This window comes from Pelobates fuscus, chromosome 4 (genome assembly GCF_036172605.1).
Source record: "Pelobates fuscus isolate aPelFus1 chromosome 4, aPelFus1.pri, whole genome shotgun sequence".
NCBI lineage: Eukaryota > Metazoa > Chordata > Amphibia > Anura > Pelobatidae > Pelobates > Pelobates fuscus.
In genome coordinates this window covers 349,926,519-349,950,703 of record NC_086320.1, presented here as the reverse complement: position 1 = coordinate 349,950,703, position 24,185 = coordinate 349,926,519, and the positions used below count along the sequence as shown (strand labels likewise).

At 39.6% G+C, this 24,185-nt stretch overlaps 1 protein-coding gene across 17 annotated transcripts in view; it reads right to left on the bottom strand.

Annotated features, from left to right (window-relative positions):
• The window catches only part of KIAA1217 (KIAA1217 ortholog), a 591,389-nt gene that overhangs the window by 25,709 nt on the left and 541,495 nt on the right, over positions 1 to 24,185 (bottom strand). For all 17 annotated transcript variants that reach the window (XR_010090786.1, XR_010090787.1, XM_063452543.1 and 14 more), the window contains 4 exons: positions 6,685 to 6,780; positions 5,683 to 5,735; positions 2,954 to 3,102; positions 847 to 1,022 (listed from right to left, as the gene is read on the bottom strand). Coding sequence is in view for 15 of the 17 variants with exons in the window: in XM_063452543.1 (XP_063308613.1) it covers positions 847 to 1,022; positions 2,954 to 3,102; positions 5,683 to 5,735; positions 6,685 to 6,780 (474 nt within the window). In the remaining 2 variants the exon portion in view is untranslated. The remainder of the gene's footprint in view (positions 1 to 846; positions 1,023 to 2,953; positions 3,103 to 5,682; positions 5,736 to 6,684; positions 6,781 to 24,185) is intronic.

Sequence of the window (24,185 nt, the reverse complement as noted above, 5' to 3'; positions counted from 1 at the left end):
TATCATTATAATCACTGTGTAGCCATTTTTCAGTACCATCTACACTATATTGTATTTTACTTTGACATGTACCCCATATTTTACCATTGAGTGAGACTACGTTTTGGTAAGATTTATCTGTGTTTGAGCGCTCCACTTATAGGTGTAGGTCCTTGTCACTTACACCGCACCAATATCTACTAAATTTATTCAGTGGAATAGAGGATATTTCCACACTAGTGTATTGAGCTGCCTGTAAATCACTTTCTGACTTTTTTGAGCACTTTTGTTATACACACTCCTCTGTAAAAAGAGGCAACCTTTGATTGGTATTCCCAGTGAGAACCTGTGGCCAAAGTCCTACGCCTTTTAGCTTAAGCAGGGCTCGAAGGGTGACAGTGAAACACACGTAGCCTGTATCGGACCTAATTATTGATACTACTGATTGGACCTACTTATCATCAAGCTTCTCTTCTAAAACACTTTTACAGATCGCTCTGGTAAGGTGCCAGATTACTACAGCAGACTGTAGTGGTAAACATGTTTGGAGTCTTCCTTTAAATATGGAACCTCTTCCCAAGTGAATTAGAAACAAGTAGTGACACTTCTTGTTGATGGGTCTACATTTACCAGTCAGCCTTAGAATTGTTCCGGTTTTACCTCTGTCAGGGTCCTCTAGAAAGAGTCACACAGTTCTATTCAGAAAAACCTTTAACTGTATATATACAATGTATCAAAGAGCCAATACAGAGTAGAGTAAAGAGATTAATTACATTTTGCTGAAGATGTCGTGACTATCTAAGGAGTAGATTAAAATTGAGTAGCACAAGAGAAAAGGGATTATTGATTATTTCCTAATTTACTCACCATAACTTGGTGATAATTTGCTCCTCGTCGTGAAGGTATTTTTGACGCTCCTGCTCTACAAGGACACGCTGCCTCTGCACGGGGTCTTCCAAACTCTTGACAATGTCTGTCACTTTGCTGCTGATTTCAATCTCTGCCTTTTTCATCATTGCTCTCATCATCTCCTGGTTCTGCAGCTGTTATACAAAAGAAATCAGTTGGCATTTTTATATTCTTTTTTCCCCCTCTCTAGCATCTCCAACAGATGATTCATATCTGATGGTAAATTCGAGCCTACAAGCAGCCCGTGATTAAATAACGTATGTAAAAATGTACTTAAATGGTCCAAATCGCAGTATATTACATGCCTTCCTGACTCAATGTTTGCTCCCTGCGGGGCCTATTCTACATACTCTGTATAATGAATGATCACTTTGTAATTAACATAAAGCTCAATAGAGTTTGCAGGGCCACTACAAACTAAGCAGAAGGAATGTATACCGTCCATTTCCACTTTAAATCTGTTCGATGAATGACATTCTTAATGGATTTTACACTTTTAAAGGCTGTGTTTTGCAGATGGCTTAAGCGATCAAAAAAGTGCAATCATATTTATTTACTGTTAAACATAGCCTTGAATCTTTCTGTAGTGGAAAGGGGAAGGGTACGTGTTCTGGAAAGTATTCTATTGATTAAAATTGTGAAAATCACCTATAATTCATGCTTGCCTCTTTTTCTTGTGATGTTTCAATATCTTTGCACATTAAAGATTTAGCAATTGACATCACAATCCAGTTGAGTTCTGGCACAACCAGGACACAGATGGCATTAGAGGAGGAGAAACACGTTACCTTTAATGTATTTGTAATATGTTACATTATCTGCGAATATTGCTACCTTAAAATGATATCTGAGTTACATTATCTGAAAAAGATACATATGGAGATATCAGAGGGTAACTAGCCACCACTAGCGAATGATGTACCATTCTGTAAAGGTTTTTCGGTTCCAGACAAGGCACGTAATGCAGCACGAAAGGGATAAACACAATTGAAATATATTAATATGTGGCAATTTTTGAGAGTACGAATGAAATAAAATTAAAAAACACATTAAACACGGAGATTCATTTTAAAATATTATGTTTGGTTACCAGGGTAACAAACTTACAGACCTCATTAATATTTTTTGTTGCTTGATTTGAGATTTTAATGAGTCTACAGAGCATGACAAATGCAGCCCCTGATCCACTGCTCAGGTAATTTTTTTTTCTCTGTATTTCAGTACAACTAAAGAGCAACATAATCCATTATTTTAGATTTTAAGATCGGCTTTTGTTCAAAGCTGTATGCAATCCTTACCCTGAGCAGTTCCGCCAAGCGACCCTCAATTAAACCTTTTGTTATCTTCTCTTTTACCACGTTTCACAAGTGTTTTATGCATCTGTTCAATTACACTTTTATCACGTAAACCGCGCATATTTCTTGGTTGCATATTGAATTTCAACCTTAATGTTCTCTCCTTAAGAGCTGCCAGAATTAAACTGTCAGCTATTGTTATTAAACACATCGTTGGCGTCAGATTATACCTGTTCACAGCACACAACTGGGCCTGCACAGCTTCTTCATTTTCCAGCATTTATAACCTAAAACCACTATCAAAATATTCATCTCACAAAATTCCTTCGGTAGACCCAATACCCTACCTTGGGGGAAAAATAAATACCATTCAGCAAGATATTGGGACACCAAGTACAGGTATTGGCCATGAGAAGTCTTGCACAAGTGGTCTTTCAGGACATGAAGTAAAGAAACAACTTTTCCAGAGAGGAAACAAGAGAGAAGACACCAGCGTGCAAAAACTACAGACTGGAACTATAACCACTACAAGAAGGACTCATGGAACCAAGCAGGACATTTGGTTTATTGAAGGTTCATAGGCTAATCATGACTGCTTCTGTCTCTCCAGGGAAAAGGTTTTCAAATACCCTTCCCCAAATTCTGGCAGATTTTTTTATTGTCTTCCACTACATTGTTTTCCCAGTATTATTTAAGACTTTATAATAAAAAAAAATAATAAAAAAAAATCACAAATACTAATTGTGCAAGCTAGCAAAATGAAAACTTACCTGGAATTGTCGCATCCTATGCAGCTGCAGGCGAAGTTCTGCCACATTGCGCCTCATGTCATGCAGGCTAACCTGCATATCGGTGGACCCAGAGGGGGCAGATTGGCTGTTAGATTCAATAATGGCTAATGAATTCTTTATGTGAGTTCCTGCAACAAGGTGGGAAAACATTAAACATACAAACATGCAGCTGGAAACAAAAAATTCTAATATACATTTTAATAGGCAAAAAAAATAAATAAAAAGTTCACTACTTTCCAAGAAAACCTTCTATGATATTTCTCTTAATGATGTGGAAAAATTCATCACGTCATCCTCCAAAACCGAGCAGGTGGGGATGCAAGAAAAACAAAATGTCTGTGAAATGCCACTGGGTGTCCCCAATACACATAGAGCAACTGCCTTCAATCAGACAGCAAATCTCCATATAGTGCCCGTCACCTGGAATGGAAACAGGCGGAATGTGGTTGCCAGATTCACAAAATGTCCATTGTAATGAACTGACAGAACCGCGGGGGAAGGATTATATATTTAGAATCCCAACATTCTGAAAAGTTCTGATTTATAGGGGTACGATCAATTCCCACCATGTTTTAATGTGAGGTTTACTATAAAATATGTGTGTGTGAGGTCTGTAAAATAAAATGTAGAGACTCAGATCATTGCATTTACCTCTATACGGAGGATATCATCATAGCCCCCTGTCATTTATTGTTAGAAGACTTTCCCCTTTGCATCAATCAGTCTTCACGAAGAGAGCGTAAAGAGAGGAGAACGAACAGAAACATTGTTTCGGTATCTCCTACTCCTAAACAATGTGTACCATAACTGAATGGATTGAATGTCAATTCTTTCATCTTTAATATACATTTAAATACAGAGAATCACCAGAAAATAATTACAAAAAGTTAGAGGTGATTTTCAGAAACATCACAACTCTTAATCACACAATCGACATCAGCATGTAGTAAACACACCTCCACCACTAGATGGCAGTATGACTGTCCAGTGATTCACAAACAAACAGACTAGGTATATCTTAAAAATCTCGATATGTAGGGCCTTCTGAAAGTTGTTACACTGTAATCCTCTCGGGAATTGCCGTGCAACAGCAGTAGAAACCAACTTGGAAACTTCTAGGCTATAATCTTAAAAAAATATTTTGACCCCTTAAAATAAAAAATGCATTAAAAAAAATGAAATTTATATAGAAATGGAACTGTTACTGAAACCTTAAAAAAAAAAAAAAAAAAGTTAAAAAGAGGCAATACAATGAAACTGTATGTTTTAAAGGATCAGTTGTTTCTAACATATATTAACCATACATTGGCTCGGCCTTGAGAATATAACATTTTATTTCCCAGCATGCAGCAGGCATGTTTCTGATTAGCCGCACACTCTGTATCATTTTACTTGGTTTGATAAAAGCAGTATCTCCTGCTCGATTGATTAATGTGTAATCAGTTGGTGAAAGTCCACTTTAGAAATGTAAATATTGTAGCTGTTCGTGAAAATGATTCACTGCATTGTTTTTCTTCAATGACAGCACCTGCCTAATGTCTGCTCTAGTTATGCACTCAGCATAAGCATTGTGTTCTGCAGGGCAAACAAGAATGTTCGCTGATTCTGCTGACAACAAATGTATTTTGGAAGACACACAGCATTTCTTTGGCTAGTGAGACTAAGCTCCTCAAGTCGGAAAACACAGAATAAATGCTGATAAGTTGATAAGAGACGGCTTTCTATACATATCACACAGATTCAGTTATCATTTTTTTTTATATAACCTAACTGTATTAGTTTAATGCAGATGTTTAAATAAAAAATAAAATAAAAAGTATACTGTACTTTTGGCTTATTTGTTTCACCACTTATTTATGCATGAAATGAATAGTTTTTAACAACACGATTAACAGACGTTCACTTCTTGGACTTCTTTGATGGTTAAAAGGACACTATAGACATCAAAACAACTTTTCTTAATGAAGTCATTTTGGTGTGTAGATTGTGCCCCTGCATGTTCACTGCTCAGTTCTCTGGAATTTAGGAGTTATGTCTACCACAGGTTGAGAAACCAGGCTTTAAACAAAATACAGGATATTTTGACATTCAAACGTGTAGGCCAAAATTGCTAATTCAACTTGCTTAAGTGATTTGCGTGTGAAGAACATGTTCTCTTATTATAATTGAAACTGACATTTTCATAAATTCACCTTGTTACACTCCCCAAGCTGTCAGACAACAGGTTCGGATACATCCTGATTTGGTTAGCTTAGTGGAGCTGAACTCAAGATGCAGAGCACCTGCCTTGCAAAGACTTCTCACTGAGCTACATTAAGAAGTCTGTGATTGGACAGCCACAGAATGTCTGGGCTAGGGCAGAAGGGGAGGGCTTGCAAAGGCAGCAGACAAGAGATATACTCCAGTGAAAATAATGCACAATTAGATACCTGCATGTGTGCATTAGAAGTATATCTACTAAATAGCGATTTTCTCTTTTATTTTGTATATTTTTTTAAGATTTAGGCAGTGGAGTGTCCCTTTCATTATTCAATAAGAACCAGTCAATGCTCTGTGGTGGAGTCTGTTGTAAGAACACCAAACTCGCCCATTTTACAGCATCTTAGAATATATACATATTATGAACTGTGTTACACCAGAGGCCACAGATAGATATGTCATGTCCACAAACCACATTCATTTATAAATCTGCCGCCAACCATACATACCTGTACTGTCTGTGCTTTCACTGTTGCAGTTTGCAGATTTTAAGACTTTTTCACTGAAAAAAGAAACAATGAAAAAGTCAAATTATTCATCACTTCTATTTGACCAATATGAACAAATTCTAAAAGGAGCGCTATCTTGCACAACATACGAAAGACCCATTTACCAATGTTAAGAATTTTATCTTTACATTAAGTTTAACAATTATTGCCGTGTGTTCCATTGTGGTGTCTGTCTGACTGAAAACAGGGCTGAACCTCAATTATCATCATGTTTAAATTATCCCAGAATGCACTGCTCTTAGGGACAGATTGTAGAGGATGCTAGGTTAAAACAAACGCCGAGAATGTCTGTGTGACGAGACTCTGCAATTTTAATAATATATTGATTTGTATCCATGAGTTTATCTTCAACATAACTACTGACTATAACAGAGGGTCACTCACAGTTTGTGGTAAGGCTGCCTATAGTCCTTTGGGGTTTCCGAGGATAATCCAGCACCCTCAGCCAATCAGTGTCATTCTTATTTAGCATTTTTGTCCCCAGAAAGTGCCTCTTTTCTCTTTGATAAATATGGCCAATTGCCTGCAGAAGTTAGCATGTTTCCAAATTCCCTAGCTGGCTAACTGGATTTGAGGGGGTGAAGGAACAGATTATCGCCTCTGTAACCTATTGGTTATATATATATATATATATATATATATATATATATATATATTGACTATTTTTGGCACTTTTAAATTATATTCTGGTGGGCTACTTTACCGCTAGAGCAAAGTGTTGTGAAAGCTTTATATATATATTTTCAAGGAGGCTACACTCAATAGGATTGTCAGTGCATTGCATTCTATGGTTGGTTATATTTTAGAATAATTAAATGTACTTAATACATAATTACATGTATGGTTAGGTTTTAATTTTTTTGTTGCACTGCATACTGATCATTACACCTTCTTATACCATCTTATATAAGTGGGAACATGTAGAAACACTGCTTATTTTACCTATGAGCATCTTTAGAGCTGGGTCCCTTTAAAAGTGCAGTTTGCACGAGACCAGTTAAACTTGCGATCTGTTTCTCCATGGCGTGCATCCTCTCCCTGTAAAACGAGAATAGAGTATTAGCAGATGCATCTAGTTTGTGATATCGGAGAACAATGAACGCCAAATCAACATATGCATGAATTCTAGTTCGCATAAAGTACAATATAAAATCACAAACATTTGGTTAATGTAACAATGCATCTAGAGGGACTTCCGTGTTCTTAAAACACAAAAAGTGTTTTATATGGCGCTGGACGTCATCATGCTATGCATGAGGACTTCCAGCGTAGCCAGAATCGCCATAGGAAAGCGGGGGGGAGGAGCGGGGGCGGAGCCTGACCCAGCGCCGAGGGACATCTGCGCTGGATTCAGGTAAGTCACTGAAGGGGTTTTATCCCCTTCAGCAACTTGGATTTGGGGGTGGGAGGGAGAGGGGCACTGCAGGAACCTGCAGTACCAGGAAAACAGATATGTTTTCCTGACACTGGGGAGTCCCTTTAAGGAAGTGAGGACTGTCAGAAATTCAAAGGTAATTTCAAGTATAAAGAGTTACTCCAAACACCATGACCACTTCAGCGTCTCCCTTCCATGCTGGATGCCTACAAAAGAAAGCTTGTTCTCCCCTCCCTCCCGCCTCACTCCATAGCCGATATTTTATTTCTTCAAATCTCCTCCCTACTCCCTCCCTAACAGGTGCATGCACTCTGAGCCAGCAAAATGAGAAGCCTTTGATTGGACCACACAAGGCAGTTTGTTGATGTTGAATGCAGGAATGGATGCAGTGCTGGGAGCATTGTTTGGCCCTGGATCTTGGGAAAGTAAAAGTTTTTTTTCCAGATTTTATTCCATCTTTTAGGTGGGTGGGGAGGGGGGACCCAACAAATAGTGCCCAGCAGGGCATATTAACTTAAACCGTAAACATGTTTTAGAAGGGTTGCAGAAACCCCTTACTGCCAAAGTAGCTGAACCTCAAAATGTTTCCAAGTCAACTCTCCTTCCAGTTCAGCTACTTTGGCCTTGGATTTGAAATTAGTTTTGAATTCCTGGCAATTCTCATTTTAGTGAAATAACCTTGTGAATCTCCCCTCTGCACCTCTTTTGGCATATCGGTATTTGCAGCTTGGTAGTGTGACTCTCACCGAACTATATCTTGAGTGGCAATAAATACATTTTATTGAAGAAATCACATACACTTTACAAGGGGAATCTTGTCAAAACATTTGGTTTACAAAATATAATCTACACGGATAAAAAAAAAATAATACAAATAAATAAATAAATAAATAAAATACATGGAAATATTATTAGAGCCTTTCACATAAATTGATGAGACGTTTTACACTCGGCAACTGTTCAAAACGTGTGTATTACAGGAAACAGAAGACAAAGCTATAGAGTTTTACAAATATTGTTAAAAATGTTCATTAGCGCGTAACATTTCCAGATTTTAAAGCAGGAAATATTGATATTATTTCCCTTAGAAAAAAGATACAGTATTTTAAAGATGGTAGATGTTTGATCGTCAGGCTCTCTTTAGTTTACTAACAATATAAATTTATATAAAATTATCAAAAATACAATACAATGCATTACAAAAGATGCACAATGGTAAATTAAATGTCAATTTCTGGGAAAAATATCTCTATCCTGACCTTAGACCAATCGTTTCTGTTGTTTCCAGAACCCTTGAAAGATAGTGCGCTAATATTTTCCTCAATACAACAGCCCCCTGCCCCCTAATTTTTTTTAATGTATTTTTACCATAAAAAAAACGAGAAAAAAAAAAAACACAAAAAACTTGGTTTAGTGAAAGAGCCACAGAGCGGCTATTGCCAGCTGTCCTATTTTGCCAAAGCATTACTCATTGATCTGGTCTATACCTGATTTTGTCATACATAACATTACCAAGAAAATATACAAGGAAATTCATCTAAAACTACACAACAGTAAAAATAAAAAATGTTATGGTTGGCTGCGACTATAAAGCCAATATCCATGTGATAGGTTTGGAAATTCCTTGTGTCCAATATTAAATTTATTTTTGATTACCAGCTCAATAAAGAAAGAGATTATTTCTATTATTCTTATTTCTTCATTATAATATCCCTAAAAGCTTAATTAAATACAGATGCGAAAGCAGATATTGCTCTTTTTTTTTTTTTCAAGCTATAAAGCAAAAATCAGCAATCTCTTCTCAGTTTAGCAATCTGGAAACAATTTTAAATTTTAAACTTCAACAAAAGGTTTATTTTTTTTTTTTTTTAAGGGGGATGACCTTAGTTTTTATTTACTGTAAAAGTATGCAAAAATTCTGCGTTTGTGATGAATATCACTATGCATTTGAGAGATATGATTAAAATGACTGATACTGAATTACTCATGTGTTCCTCATTTATGAAAGAATGCGGTATAATTTTAGGGGACAGTTACCATTTTGGAATTGTAACCCTTTCGGCCCCAAAGTGGGCATCTATTGAGATGCACAGAGACATAATTAAAAGTTCCCTGCAGATATTGAAGCTCACGGTGAAAGTTTAATTCAGACCATCACCGATGCATTTTTTGCCATTCGCTTCTAAGCATCATTTCCATGGTAACAGCAAGGTACATCAGTATCTACTAACAATACAAGGGAGCACTCTCCAGTCACCAATTGGCCACAGAACCCAATAAGTCTGCTCCTACTTGGTACCTATCCCCTAGCCTTTTTAGTGCCAAAATGTTGAGTTGCTGTGCTGTGGTAGATTAATTAAATGACACATATGTAAGATTTTTTACAATTTATATTTATATACATTCATTATGGATGGACAGGTCATACGAGCAAATTAAATACAAGTTTGACTTACATGAAGAAGAGATAAGAGGCCAAATGAGTTTATAATCTGAAGGGACCTTAATTTCCGGAAATTCTATGAAAGTGGAGACAAACACCATACTTTACACTAGAAGTTCTAGTAATTCCAAATTCACTAAAATACCCAATCATCTTTAGCGGAGTTTCAAAAATTCAACAGAAAAAAATAAATCTGGTATTTATTTATTTGGCACATATTCTGACAGAAGTAAAGCACGTGAGGGATGGTTTGTCTAAACAAAAGTGAGCTTTGGTGATATACATCTGTATTAGACACATGTATTAACCAATACAGAACCTTTATGTACACCAGTAATATCCAACCTTGGCCTCCTGAATGTTTGAGAGCTAGATTCTCCCATGATACTTGGCTAACCATGGTATCCTGAAGGTTTGTAAACAAGAAGGCTATCACTAGTATATACACCAATAGTGCTTGTGAAAATGTTGATTTTAAAATAAAATAATTGAATTGGTATTTGAAGCCAGGACCAAAGAGTAGCTGTATATAAAAATATGTTTAAAAATTCTATTCAGATAAAACGTCCTTGTTTTTTTATTATAGACGTTATCATGTAATAATTCCATTCCAGCCAATAGCCACCATAAAAAAAAAAAAATCATGGCTGGACAACGTTTCTTTTGGCCAATTCAGGAGGATTAAAAGGAATTGTTCCAGAGGTATGTGTCTCCTATTTGAATAAAATGAAACAGCAATTTAGAGATTAAGGATATGATTCTAATATTCTTAAAGCACTACAAAGGACAATTGAGATGCCTTGAAAAGAAACTGTAAATAAGAAAATCAAAGTTAACGACAAAGTAGTTCTAAAACCGAGGTTGGCAGCTTGGAACGCAGTCTTCATTTATATTCCATCATGCACATGTAGTCTATAAGAAGCCAGCTCTGAGTGAATGAGTTGGAATTATAGGCTGGGTTCCCCGATATGCAACCTTTGCAGTTATACCTTGTAGGTTTTTAATCCCGTTTTTGATAAATTTGTGATTTTTAAGTGAACACTGTGTTTTTATGTATTTTTCTCTCCCCGGATGCACAATTTAGGCCGGGTACGGATTTTCTTTGAATTTTTCTTGCAATAATCACTACCTAACATATGGTTAAAATGTGATTTATTTTGCAGATCTTATATTTGTACCTATAATTCATTTATTTTATACGGGGTACTTTAGAACATCTGATTTGCTACAGTAACTCATTTGTAGCACGCAGCACCGAGTGCAACACTGATTTCTTTCAGTCATTCATACATATGACGCTTACAGACTTTTTTCAAATCTGTTGGCACAACTAAAGTTTTGTTGTGGACTGTTTACTTTTGCCTGCCTTTGCCATGCACACATGATATTATGTGCTCTATTTGCCTGCTAAATTGTTTGATATATTTTCTCATATGTTTTTGTGCTGTATATCCTAAGTTTTTACCATATGGTATCCCTTGGACCAGTTTTTGAGCAGCATTTAATAGAACTGGCCTTGTACATTTCTCCTGTTTTGATCCCCTGTGATTTGTATCTGTTTTTTTTTTTTTGGGGGGGGGGGGGGGGGTTAGTCACATTAGCTTGACAAATGCCTTCGTAAAAAAGACAGAGACAGGGCAATACACAGTATTTATAAATAACTTAATTTCATGCTATATTTTCCGTCATCCTTTGGTACAATGAAACTGTGTCAGTGAGCATGATTTGTTCTCTGTAATGATTCTGCCTGTGTAGATTTCACATTCATTCTAATGAGGACTCATGGAATTTTCTGGGAATATAGAGTCAACATTATGCAGCTATGCCTGTCACTACTGGTTTAATATATGAAGTGTGTTGTCTTGTCAAAATATCTGCATGGACCACTTTATTTAGCAAACCCAATGGTATTACAATCATTTATTCAAACTGGGTGTCACTCCACGGTACTGGTCTGCTTGTAAAACAGAACGCGGGTACGTGCCTAGTGCTTCGATTTTTGCCATCCTTGGTAAATCCCTTTATGTCCACCATCCCCTTTCAGAGTGTCTTCTGTCGCTTCCTCCTCACTCACAGCCTCTCTCTTCCCTGTATTTTCAGCTCCTTTTCTTTTAATCCCAGTATCAACCCACCTCTGCAGGCATCTCGGCTTCCAAATCTTCAATAGCTTCTTAAAAACTTTTTCAACTGGTCTTCACTCACATTTTCCATCCTCATTCTCCGCTTGCATTTTCCTTTCTGTCTCTCCTCAAGGTTTCTTTCCCTACCTCTCAATTCACAGTCTGCCTAAATATTTTGCCATTACTCCCACCCTTTTAAACTTCTCTTTCTCCATACTCTCCCATCTGTGCCCTCTGTTTGTTTCATTATATTCCACATTCCTGGCTTCTTTGTACTCCCTCTGCTCCCGCTCATCAATTTAATTCCTTTCCCCCATTTAATTAAAATAATCATAATAATTTATAATATTTTCTTTCACTCTATTTAGTAAGTGGGAATTATCTTTATGTGAAGATAGTTTGATCTATATAATGTTCCATCATGTCTAAATGATATAATTCAATAACATATAGAAGGCAACAGGTCGGTTCGAACACACTAAGAAGAAATGTAATTGGTCTATGTTTCTAGGAGTAGCCGAGGTCCATTCCTCGCTATTCTTTATTTTTGTGATGGTTCTTTTGGGGAGAACTATTGATGCATAGAGATACAGAGAGTTGCCTTGAGTATTTGTTTTAGACATATGCCTGATTTACTTTAAAATGTATCACTGCAAGGTTCGCCTGACATTTAAAGTACAAGAAGTTTAATATTCACTGCATCAGTCTAATTACTAGCAAATATATTTGTCAGTTTACATCTCTACGCCATTGGCTGACATGTATAAACATAAATTGTGTCTGACATTGTTGGGTGTGGAACTGCACTTTGTCCCTTTTAAGTAGTATGTAGCTGGGTGCAACTCGGACAGTCTCAGTACCAGAGACCAAATGCTGAGTAACAAAATAGAAGAAGGGTCCACGCACTCCAAGGTACAAACCAGGCACTTTTTTTTGATGGAGTGGGTTGAAAAAAATTGCCTGGTTTGTACCTTGGAGTGCCTGGACCTTTCTTCTATTTTGACGGTAAGAAGATAGCATGCTTCTGTCAGGGAGTACATCGATACCTTCTGTCTGTAATAGAGTATGTGATATAAGAATATTCTGCTTCTTAAAAAGGTATATATCAGGTGCTGTTTACAGAGTGACTACTAACCGATCCAAAATTAATTAATGCATGGAACCATCTAGAAGTAGCTGTTCACCTTAAGGCAACTATTTTATACACAAATCCATGGAATGGAATGATGTACGTAACTCGATAAGTTGAAAATCTCCTGTGTAACCAGGCTAAACCATGTCCCTCTGGTCAATAATGTCCAGGAGAAGAATGCGTTATAGGCAAATTATAGGCTGGCCCCTTTGGTACCAGGGTCAGTCATTTTTTATGAGTAGAATTATGGGCATGGATTTCATAAAATACGAGTCCCTAGTGTCTAGTTACTGAGGAAAACCATGATTATGTATCTGGATGACCTTCCCTTAAAATCACTTAAAGGGACACTTATAAAAGTTTTTTTTCTCTGTTCGCTTTACTTTTAAAGCCTTATTTTTTTTTTAAAACATACCTTTCGCTCAGGGCCGGACTGGGATAAAAATTCGGCCCGGGCATTTTTTTATCACAGCGGCCCACTAAGAAGGGGCGGGGCAGAGAGGGTGTGTTTTGTCGTCACTAACGACAAACACGCCCCCTTCTCAAAGTGCAGGCCAGGGCAGACCATGCGCAGAGCTCTGCTAAAGAGCTCTAGCATGAGAAAAAAGCCCTGTATTTGTTCTGCACAGTGCAAGCAAATTTAATAACATGCTTGCACTGTGTTTCCTTGCAACTTGTCTCTGGTGTCTCTATAAATGGATACCAGGAGACAAAAATGCCAGGAAAGAGTATTGTGCTGTGTTTGGAGCCTGCTTGTGGGATTGTGTGTGTGTGTATAGAGTGAGCTGATTGTGGTGTGGTATTGTGTAATAAGGTCGGTTTTAGTCGTGTTGTGTTTGTGGTGTAATGTAATGAATATGTGGCTAGGGTCTGTAGAGAATGTGAGTATAGGGGATGTAGCAAGTGTGTGCATACAGGCTATAGTGTGTGTGTGTGTGTGTGTATATGTGATGTAGTGTTTGTAGACAGTGTGTGTTTAGGGGTGTAGTATGTGTTTGCTTACAAGGAATCTAGTGTGTGATGTGTGTGATGTGTGTGAGAGTGCTGTGTATGATGTGTTTTGTGATAGTGCTGAGTGTGATGTGTGTGAGTCCTGAGTGTGATGTGTGTGAGAGTGCTGAGTGTGATAGTGCTGTGGATGATGGGTGTGAGTGCTGAGTGTGATGTGTGTGAGAGTGCTGTGTATGATGTGTTTTGTGATAGTGCTGAGTGTGATGTGTGTGTGAGTCCTAAATGTGCAGTTATAATGTCCCCCCCTCCCTTCTTACCTATAGCCTGGGAGGGGGGGACCGGCACGCTGGAACCTGGGAGAGTGAGGGGGGGGACCGGAACTCGCACTCCGACAGCATTCCTGGTGGTCCAGTGGTGAGTGAACTCTAGCCTGAGTCCTAAATGTGATGTGTGTGAGAGTGCCGAGTCTGATAGGAGTGAGAGTGCTGGGAGTGAGAGTGCTGTGTGTGAATGTTTGAATGGATTGTGTGTGTGGGGTAAAAAAATAAAAATTAAGCAGTTATAATGTCCCCCCCTCCCTTCTTACCTTTAGCCTGGGAGGGGGGACCGGCACGCTGGAACCTGGGAGAGTGAGGGGGGGAACGGAACTCGCACTCCGACAGCATCCCTGGTGGTCCAGTGGTGAGTGAACTCTAGCCTGAGTCCTAAATGTGATGTGTGTGAGAGTGCCGAGTCTGATAGTGCTGTGGATGATGTTTGTGAGGGCTGAGTGTGATAGTTCTGTGTGTGATGGGTGTGAGAGTGCTGTGTGTGAAAGTGCTGTGATGGGTGTGAGAGTGCTGTGTGTGATGGGAGTGAGAGTGCTGTGTGTGAAAGTGCTGTGATGGGTGTGAGAGTGCTGTGTGTGAAAGTGCTGTGATGGGTGTGAGAGTGCTGTGTGTGATGGGAGTGAGAGTGCTGTGTGTGATGGGAGTGAGAGTGATGGGTGTGAGAGTGCTGTGTGTGAAAGTGCTGTGATGGGAGTGAGAGTGCTGTGTGTGATGGGAGTGAGAGTGCTGTGTGTGATGGGAGTGAGAGTGCTGTGTGTGATGGGAGTGAGAGTGCTGTGTGTGATGGGAGTGAGAGTGCTGTGTGTGAAAGTGCTGTGATGGGTGTGAGAGTGCTGTGTGTGAAAGTGCTGTGATGGGTGTGAGAGTGCTGTGTGTGATGGGAGTGAGAGTGCTGTGTGTGATGGGAGTGAGAGTGATGGGTGTGAGAGTGCTGTGTGTGAAAGTGCTGTGATGGGTGTGAGAGTGCTGTGTGTGATGGGAGTGAGAGTGCTGTGTGTGATGGGAGTGAGAGTGCTGTGTGTGATGGGAGTGAGAGTGCTGTGTGTGAATGTTTGAATGGATTGTGTGTGTGTGTGGGGGGTAAAAAAATAAAAATTAAGCAGTTATAATGTCCCCCCCCTCCCTTCTTACCTTTAGCCTGGGAGGGGGGGACCGGCACGCTGGAACCTGGGAGAGTGAGGGGGGGGACCGGAACTCGCACTCCGACAGCATCCCTGGTGGTCCAGTGGTGAGTGAACTCTAGCCTGCGGGCGAGAGTTCACTCTCGCGAGATCCGGTCGTTGCCATGGCAACGCGCCGGATCTCGCGAGAGGAACTCGGCGGAGCTGCAAGATAGAGCTCCGCCGGGTCCTCTACCTCCCTCCCCAGCCGCATGTGCCGCAGGACTGTCCAAGTGGGCCGGTGAGGGAGATCTTTGATCTCCTCACCGGCCCTTCATTGAAAACAGCGGGGCCGGCGCTCAGATAGTGCCGGCCCCGCATAGACCGGCAGGGGAGGTCCTGGGACTTCCTCTGCCGGCCTCGGCCCATGGCCACCACGGCCCACTGGGCATTTGCCCGGTGTGCCCGATGGCCAGTCCGGGCCTGCTTTCGCTCCCCCCCGACCCCAATTTTAATATTTAATAATAATATAACATATATTTGTGTATAACTGTTCATTTGTGTTTTTACTCTTCTGTCATTAATAAACCAACACTATTTTATATTCCTATATATATATATATATATATGCTTTACTGAAGTTTTACTGTATCCATCCAGGTAAAATATTTTATAAATAAATAAATATCTGTACGGATTCCAAGAAAAATTCCAAGTTTTCAAACCAATCCAGGGAAATATTTTGTATATACTGTAATGGTTAGGTAGAAAATTGATCAAATATAGGTAGAATAAAAGAGAATGAAATTAACTATACACGTAGTTATAATATATATTCAATAAAACATAATAAAAAATAAAATAAACCACAAAAGAGACACAAACAGAATGCCTTAAATGCCTTTCCTACCACTCAAGCCTTGGAATACAACACACACACACACACACACATATGTGAAAACGCAGACAAACACACAGACTGATGGGACTCACACTCACAGGCAGGGCCGGCCTTAGGGGTGTGCGAGCTGTGCGGCCGCACAGGGCGCCATGTAGCAGGGGGCGCCGTGCGGCCGCACAGCCGGCTGGGATTTAAAAAAAAACAAACATTTTTTTTATTTTTTTTCAAATTTGCAGCGGGGGCGGAGCTTACCATGCGGCGGGGGCGGAGCTAAAAGCACCGGAAAACTGCTGCAGGGGAAGCAGGAAGGAGTCCCTGCTTCCCCACCAAACAGTCACCAGGAGCTGCACTGCCTCCACAATGAACTCCACAGGTAACTGTGGGATTGTCAGGTGAGTGTGACTCTCTGCCTGTGTGTATTACTGTCTGTGTGTGTATGACTGTCTGCCTCTGTGTGTCTGTGTGTATGACTGTCTGCCTGTGTGTGTGTGTGTGTGTGTGTGTGTGTATGACTGTCTGCCTGTGTGTGTCTGTGTGTATGACTATCTGCATGTGTGTGTGTGTGTGTGTGTATGACTGTCTGCCACTGTGTGTCTGTGTGTATTACTGTCTGCCTCTGTGTGTGTGTCTGTGTGTATGACTGCTTCTGTGTGTATGACTGCCTCTGTGTGTATGACTGCCTCTGTGTGTATGGCTGCCTGCCTCTGTGTGTATGGCTGTCTGCGTGTTTGTCTGTGTGCATGACTGTCTGCCTCTGTGTGTGTCTGTGTGTATGACTGTGTGTGTCTGTGTGTATTACTGTCTGTGTCTGTGTGTATGACTGACTGTCTGCCTGTGTGTGTCTGTGTGTGTCTGTGAGACTGTCTGCCTTTGTGGGTCTGTGTGTGTGTGTATGACTGTCTGCCTGTGTGTGTGTGTGTGTGTGTGTGTGTGTGTGTGGATGTCTTCCTGTGTGTGTGTATGGCCGTCTGACTCTGTGTGTGTGTGTGTGTGTGTGTGTGTATGACTGTCTGCCTGTGTGTGTGGATGTCTTCCTGTGTGTGTGTATGGCCGTCTGACTCTGTGTGTGTGTGTGTGTCACATACAACCAATACACGCATATCACACACTGTTAATACACCCATTACAAATATCACACATAGCATACATATCAGGGGGCGTGGCCTGGCACCGCTACAGCCTAGACGCCATTACAGACAGCTCCGCTACGAACTGCCTAAAAACGCCGAAAACGGCGAAAATAACTTCAAGCCGCCGACTACAAACGCCTACAGCGGGAAGGGGAACCCCTGCTGCATCGACCCATGCCATTCCGGTTCGGATCCGCCTCGGCTCCACCCCGCAAGACCCGGCAGAAACTCCGGTCTGAAAGCCTGAAGGCCGCAACTTACCACGCCGAGCTCCTCGCAGACTGGAGTGAGTACATACACCCCTTCCAAAACGACCCTGACACTCCAATCATGGGCCGAAAAACGCAAAAACAGACAGGGGCACCCATCCCAGAGGCGAGAGATATAGGGACGCTCCTCAAATGCTCCAGGCCCAAAACGGCAGAACTCTCACCACCCCCAGCCGTCCCAGACACCATAGAGCCTCAGGAGCCTGAAGAGGGGAAGGGGAAAGGCAGCAAGAACCCAGACACAGCAACAGCCGCTGTAATAGAGTCCCCAAGCCCAGCACACGCCACTAAAAAGGACATTGCAGACCTTTACGATAGAATCAAGCTACTATTTGACACAGACATCGCCCTAGTAAAAACTGAAGTACAAGCGGTCACTGACCGTGTACAAGTCACGGAGGAAGACGTGATCGATCTCAAGCAGAGCCTGGCAGCCCTAGGGGACACTGTGCAACAAATGAGAACTCTGCACTCCTCTCTGACGCACAGAGTGGACACCCTGGATGACAGGAGCAGGCGCAAACATATAAAAATCCGCGGAGTCTCCGATGCGGTGTCCGCGGAGGAACTGCCGCACTTCCTTAGGCGGCTGATGGCTACATCCCTACCCGCCAAACAAGCTAAACAAATCCCGCTGGACGGAGCTTATAGGGTCAATAGACCACAACGTGCTTCAACGAGCCAGCCCAGGGATATTATTCTCAAATGTCAAACCGTTACAGACAAACAAAAGCTCATGAAAGCGTTCCAAGAACGGGCCCCCATGGACTTCGAATCACACCAGCTGACATTTTATCAGGATGTCACCAGGGCAACACTTCACTGGAGAAAAACCATGCAACCTATTACAACTAAGTTGCGAGAGGCTGGCGTGGCCTACCGCTGGTCGGCGTCCCGAACCCTTATGGTCATCAAAGACAGAAAGGTGCACACAGCGTCTTCTCCAACGGATGCCCCCACCTTCTTCACAGCCCTGGACCTGACGAGAGGCGCTAGAACTCCACCGAGACCGGCAACACACCACCAATGGGACATACCCAATGTGACACCCTTTGTCCCAGCTCGGAACCGCAACCCATCTCAGGATCAAGACTCAGTGACTTAATCACAGCTTGAATGGCACTACTTTAGTGCACCTCCTCAATGTTGGCGACAAAGAAAGAAATAATTACATACCACCGAGCCACAATATAGTGGCACCCTGCAAAGCGGACTGTAGCAACTGAATATTCCATGTTCTTCTCTCTTTTCTAATGTACCTAGTTTTGGTTTAATTTCATGTTTTAACTTTGTGTTTTATGTTTCATGGCACACACCGCCAGATATTCCACCAACACTGACACACAAACAGACGAACCCGTTAATTCCAACCACAATCTCCCCTCCCCCCCCCCCGTCTCCCCATAGGTTAGGGGAACACAAGAACGACAGGGGCCTCTGCCACCGCCCTCCACCAACCACTTACCTAAGAGGCACACGCCTACAAACACGCTGCACCACTGACTTACCCACCCTTCAACCCCTCATGGGTGGCCAGACGACACGTCCCACGAAGGCAGCCGACCCCTGACAAGACACCACCAGGAACCCACTCATCATACCTCGACTGCCACGGAAGCCCATTACACATACACCACATAACAAGACGTTATAATATACCTCTGCTTAAAATCGCTAGCCTAATAGGGTCACTTCTTGTTAGGTATTAACGTCGACGATCCACCACTAAAATATCACTCAACAGTTTAATACGCTAATTTCTGACATCATGCTTTATGTTGATTTATACTGTTTAAATAACGTTCCTGTTCATATTGAATGTCATACAAAAGAAAAATGAGGCACTTACTATCTGGAAATGTAATTAAATACTGCCTCTCTACCATCCCATTAATATGGAACACCCCTGCATTTCCCTTTTCTTCATTTTGTACCCTTTATACATGCCTTAATAAAATAAAGAATTTAAAAAAAAAAAAAAAAAAAAAAAAAAAAAATAGCATACATATCACACACAGTCATCATACCTACTATCACATACACAGACAACACAAACATTACAGCATACATGGATGACGGGGGGGGGGGGGCGCTGTGAAGATTTTTCGCACAGGGCGTCTAAATGCCTAAGGCCGGAAAACTGGGAAAACAGGCAGAAACTACTAATCTCCCAAAATTTCAACTAGACACAGAGGGACACTTTAATATTAGGGGTGTGAGTGGGACATGGCCAGTGACAGATCTGTTTTGAGGACTATTAGGTGACTTAGCAATGTATGAAACTAAAAATTTAACACAGAACAAGAACAATGTATTTTATTTACACAGACAGAGTTCTAAACGCATTTATTGTAGTTTAAAGACTCATTACTGGGGGCGTTATTGCTGTGGAACTCGGTTATACACTTTAAAACACCAACAATATGGAGCTCCCAAAAAAGAGTGACAGTTACATTGGCTGCAAAGAGACTTGCGTCCATCAAGTTCAACCTTCCTCACGTCTGTTTTTTGCGGTTTATGCAAAAGAAGGCAAAAAAAAAAAAAACAGTTTGAGGCATTTCCAATTTTGCAACAAACTAGGGGTAAAAATCCTTTTTCACCCCAGCATGTCGGCCAGTTTTATCCTTGCATCAAGAAGCTATTACCCTACAGGTGAAAAATGACATAATTACAGGTGAAAAATTACATAATTTGCAAGTATGCATCTAGCTGCGGTTTAAACATCTGTACAGACTCTGATAAAACCACTTCTTCAGGCAGAGAATTCCACATCCTTATTATTTACTGTAAAAAAAAAAAAAACTTTCCTCTGCCTTAGAATAAATCTTCTATCTTTCAGTCTAAATGCATGACCTTGTGTCCTATGTATAGTCCTGTTTGTGAATAGATTTCCACACAATGGATTGTATTGGCCCCTGGTATATTTGTATAATTTTATCATATCTCCTCTGAGACAATTTTTTTTCTAGACTAAAGAATAGATTTTACAGATATTAGAATAGAGAAGAGGTACAGGGGAATTTGAGCTCATGATAGGGACTGTCCTTCTTAAATAAGGACACTTGGGAGGTATGCAACTACTAATTAGCACTGCTCTCATTAATTTGGCTCCTTTTCCTTTACTGACATGCCAGGAGAATCTCTCACACTTCAGGAAAAATGGGAGGCAGATTTATCAAGTGTAAAGAGTATCATAACATCAATACTTTTTTAATGCACGGTGTGAGGTCATTTAACAACACACGGTTTGGAAAATTAAAACATGATATACATTCAATCGAAAACAATTCTATGCAAAATATCCACAAATATGAAATAAGCAAGCAATTGCTGCTATATAAATCTTAAAATATCTGAAAATTGAACCATCAGCATAAACAAACATATACATTTTAAACACACAAATATAACCAAAGTTACCCATGCTAATAATACTGATTTACTGCACAGCTATAAATTAAGCTGCTGTGTAATAAAATATTTTATAGGGCTGAATTAATGGAATAAAAATAAGAATGCGTTGTTTAAAATTCGTATTGAAATATAAATTATTCATATACCTACATTTTAATTAAAGGGATTTATATGAGTTTCACAAGTATATAGGATAAATGTCTTCAGAAAGAAGGTCTTTGGTTTGAAAAATAACATTAATAAATGTATTTATTTAAATTAGGTAGACCTATTTTTTTTTTTTATGAACTGTAATAATCTGTTTTTAGACACTACAAAACAAGGTTTAACTACTACCTGGCCATGTTAGCCTCATACCTTCTTACATTCTTCAATGCTGCATTGGCTAAAATAAAGAATGTGGACTACTGTCCACAGCTCTAACGTATGTACTTTTTATTTTTTTATATATATAACCATCCCCAATAAAAAAAGGAATGTGGTTCTGATCAACAGTTCTGTTGAGTCACAATTTGTATTCTCCCAAATTTATGAAGAATGACAATCAACTGACTTTTAGTTCATAAAGTCCAGCACGGATTTGTGTTTGACAATGTTTTATAGCAAACTCAATAATTGGCGATGACATGTATCGGCCACAGCACGGCCAAGAGCCTAACATAGATAAAAAGTTAATTGGTCGGTGTGTAAAATGATAGCAGTGGCCGTTCACTTTACGGAGGAGGTCCACTTATTGTATGTGATGTGTGGTACAGTTTTTGGGGAATAAATTACTTATACCATACTTTTGCTGCGCTAATATTTATGGGGTAAATTTCTTTAAGGGAAAGTAACTTTTTTTGTTAAGTTGCATTAAAAAAATATGAGGGTAATTTTACTTCTATACAGGCTGTATTTCCACTGGTCATCCTAAGGTAAAATGCCTATAAGTTTAAAAGTTTACTCTAGGCACCTGCACCACTTGCATAATTGCCAAGTTGATGGTGCTCCGAATACTCTGCACTTATTTTCATCTTCGAGAATGACTTGGAAATACAGTGATTTTGAAATCATTGCACCTCTGAGCCAGCCCCTGAGAGCTGTCAATAAGGTCATTAGAACTCTGCGTTCCAGCTTCCTGGTATTAATTTTGTACAACTTGTGCAGGGAGAATGTACTTGCATGACTTGGACCGAGCTCTCTTCTCCTGAAAGTCGTTCAGCAGCCGAGTGAGCACTCTTTAAAGGGACACTGAAGACTGGAAGTAACTCATTTTTGTCAACACATTATACGGTTGAGACATTTAAAAATAAACATGGAAAAATATATAACAAAACATAACTTCCTTTCAAACTCCTGATGCAGCAAACGGATTAGTCGAGGAAGTAGATATAGACTGTAAGCTCGTTTGAGCAGGGCCCTCTTCAACCTATTGTTCCTGTAAGTTTTTGTAATGATCTTATTTATTGTTAAATCTCCCCCTTTGATAATATTGTAAAGTGCTACGGAATATGCTGGCGCTATATAAATACCAGTAATAATAATAATAATAATAATAATATTATATTATTATATATATTATTATTATTATTATTATTATTAATGAAAAGCCTAGAAGGGAGACTATTAGTTTAGCCATTCTTTTTATAGCTTCCCTCATCCAGAACAAATGTATGCAATTGTAAGCAACAGCAGGTAGACGGGGCAGAGATGTAAGATGCATAGGTAGTTATGGTGGTTGGACTGTGTCATTTAGTTCTTTCATTGCTTTGCAAGCCTTAGATATAGGATTGTTAGTTAGTATTGTTTGCAACACTGTGATGACAATATATTCCTTTGTCACCGAGACATGGATTTCTCATTTCTATTTACTAAATGATGTAATAACAGAATTGGAGCTCTCCCCTAGTACTCAGCAGACATACTGTAATCATTTACAGAACACTAGATAAGATTGTCAGGGTATTTATATCGGCAGACCTATTGTGCTATGATAGAAATTAAAGTGTATATTGCCTAAATCATTCTGAACAGAGCAGACTCCATTTTGTTATCTTCAAGCTAACAAAAGACACAAGATTGCTATCCTTTCTATAAAACTAACCACTTTGCCAGAGCTAAAGGAATGCTTAGTATATACAAACCTGTTGATAAGAGATGAGAACAGGGGATGGACAGACTGTCTAAATGCTAATGGAATATAATTAATTCTAAACCCAGACATTTGTGACAGAGAAGATTAAATAATTTAATTTTACTTTCGATATTGTATAACATCCCATTGTAAGTTTAGGGGTCATACTTAGTTTACGAACTGTCATTTTAGAAATTACAGCAGGAATTGGAGACACATAGTCTGAAGAAAGCCTAAAAAAAACTATTTGAACTGACAGTAAACTTAAATTATAAATAACCATAAAGATAAGCTAAATGATGTCAAAATAGCCACCAGGAAAAGTTAACTCTTTCCTGCATAGGAATGTTTAGTGGGACGAGACTGCCCTCTATAGACCAAATACTTAAATTGCTATCTGGAAGGTAACCACACCTCCAGTTTTCTATTGGTCTATCACCTAGTGAATTTTCCCTTTAAAAAAAATAAGACAAAGGGAAGAGAGAGGTATGCAGAGGAAGCAGTTGGAAGCAGGCTAAGTCAGGAGATAGAGAAAGAGACCCATGACATTTAAATTCCTGAGAATACCTGAGAACATCTGATGAGAACATCTCTTTAACTGGTAATTATACTGGTTTCATTTAATTAATCTAAATTAATTAAAATTTTCTAATAGCATGATATATGACTGGATAAATCACGATCAGATTTCGATATTTAGAAATCTTAGTTACTAAAGAATATATAATTAAGCATTCTATTCTGCAGATAGAAAAGAATAATTATATATATTAATGTAAAAATATCACGTTAGCATATCGTGATATTTATCCAGGTTTATTGATTTGCTCTAAAATAAGATAAACTATCTGTTTAGGCAAGTTAAAATTCTGCTTATAGAATATGGTAGATTACTCTTATTGGATGGTTTTATTTAAAATTACATGAGACTAGGTCTTACCGTATATACTCGAGTATAAGCCGAGTTTTTCAGCACATTTTTTGTGCTGAAAAACCCCAACTCGGCTTATACTCGAGTCAGTGTCTGTATTATGGCAATTTACATTGCCATAATACAGACTGGGGGCTGTGTGCGGTTACTTACCTCTCCTGCAGCTCCTGTCAGCTCTCTCCTCCTCCGCGTTTGTCCGTTCAGCACCTCTGTCAGCTCCCAGTGTAAGTCTCGC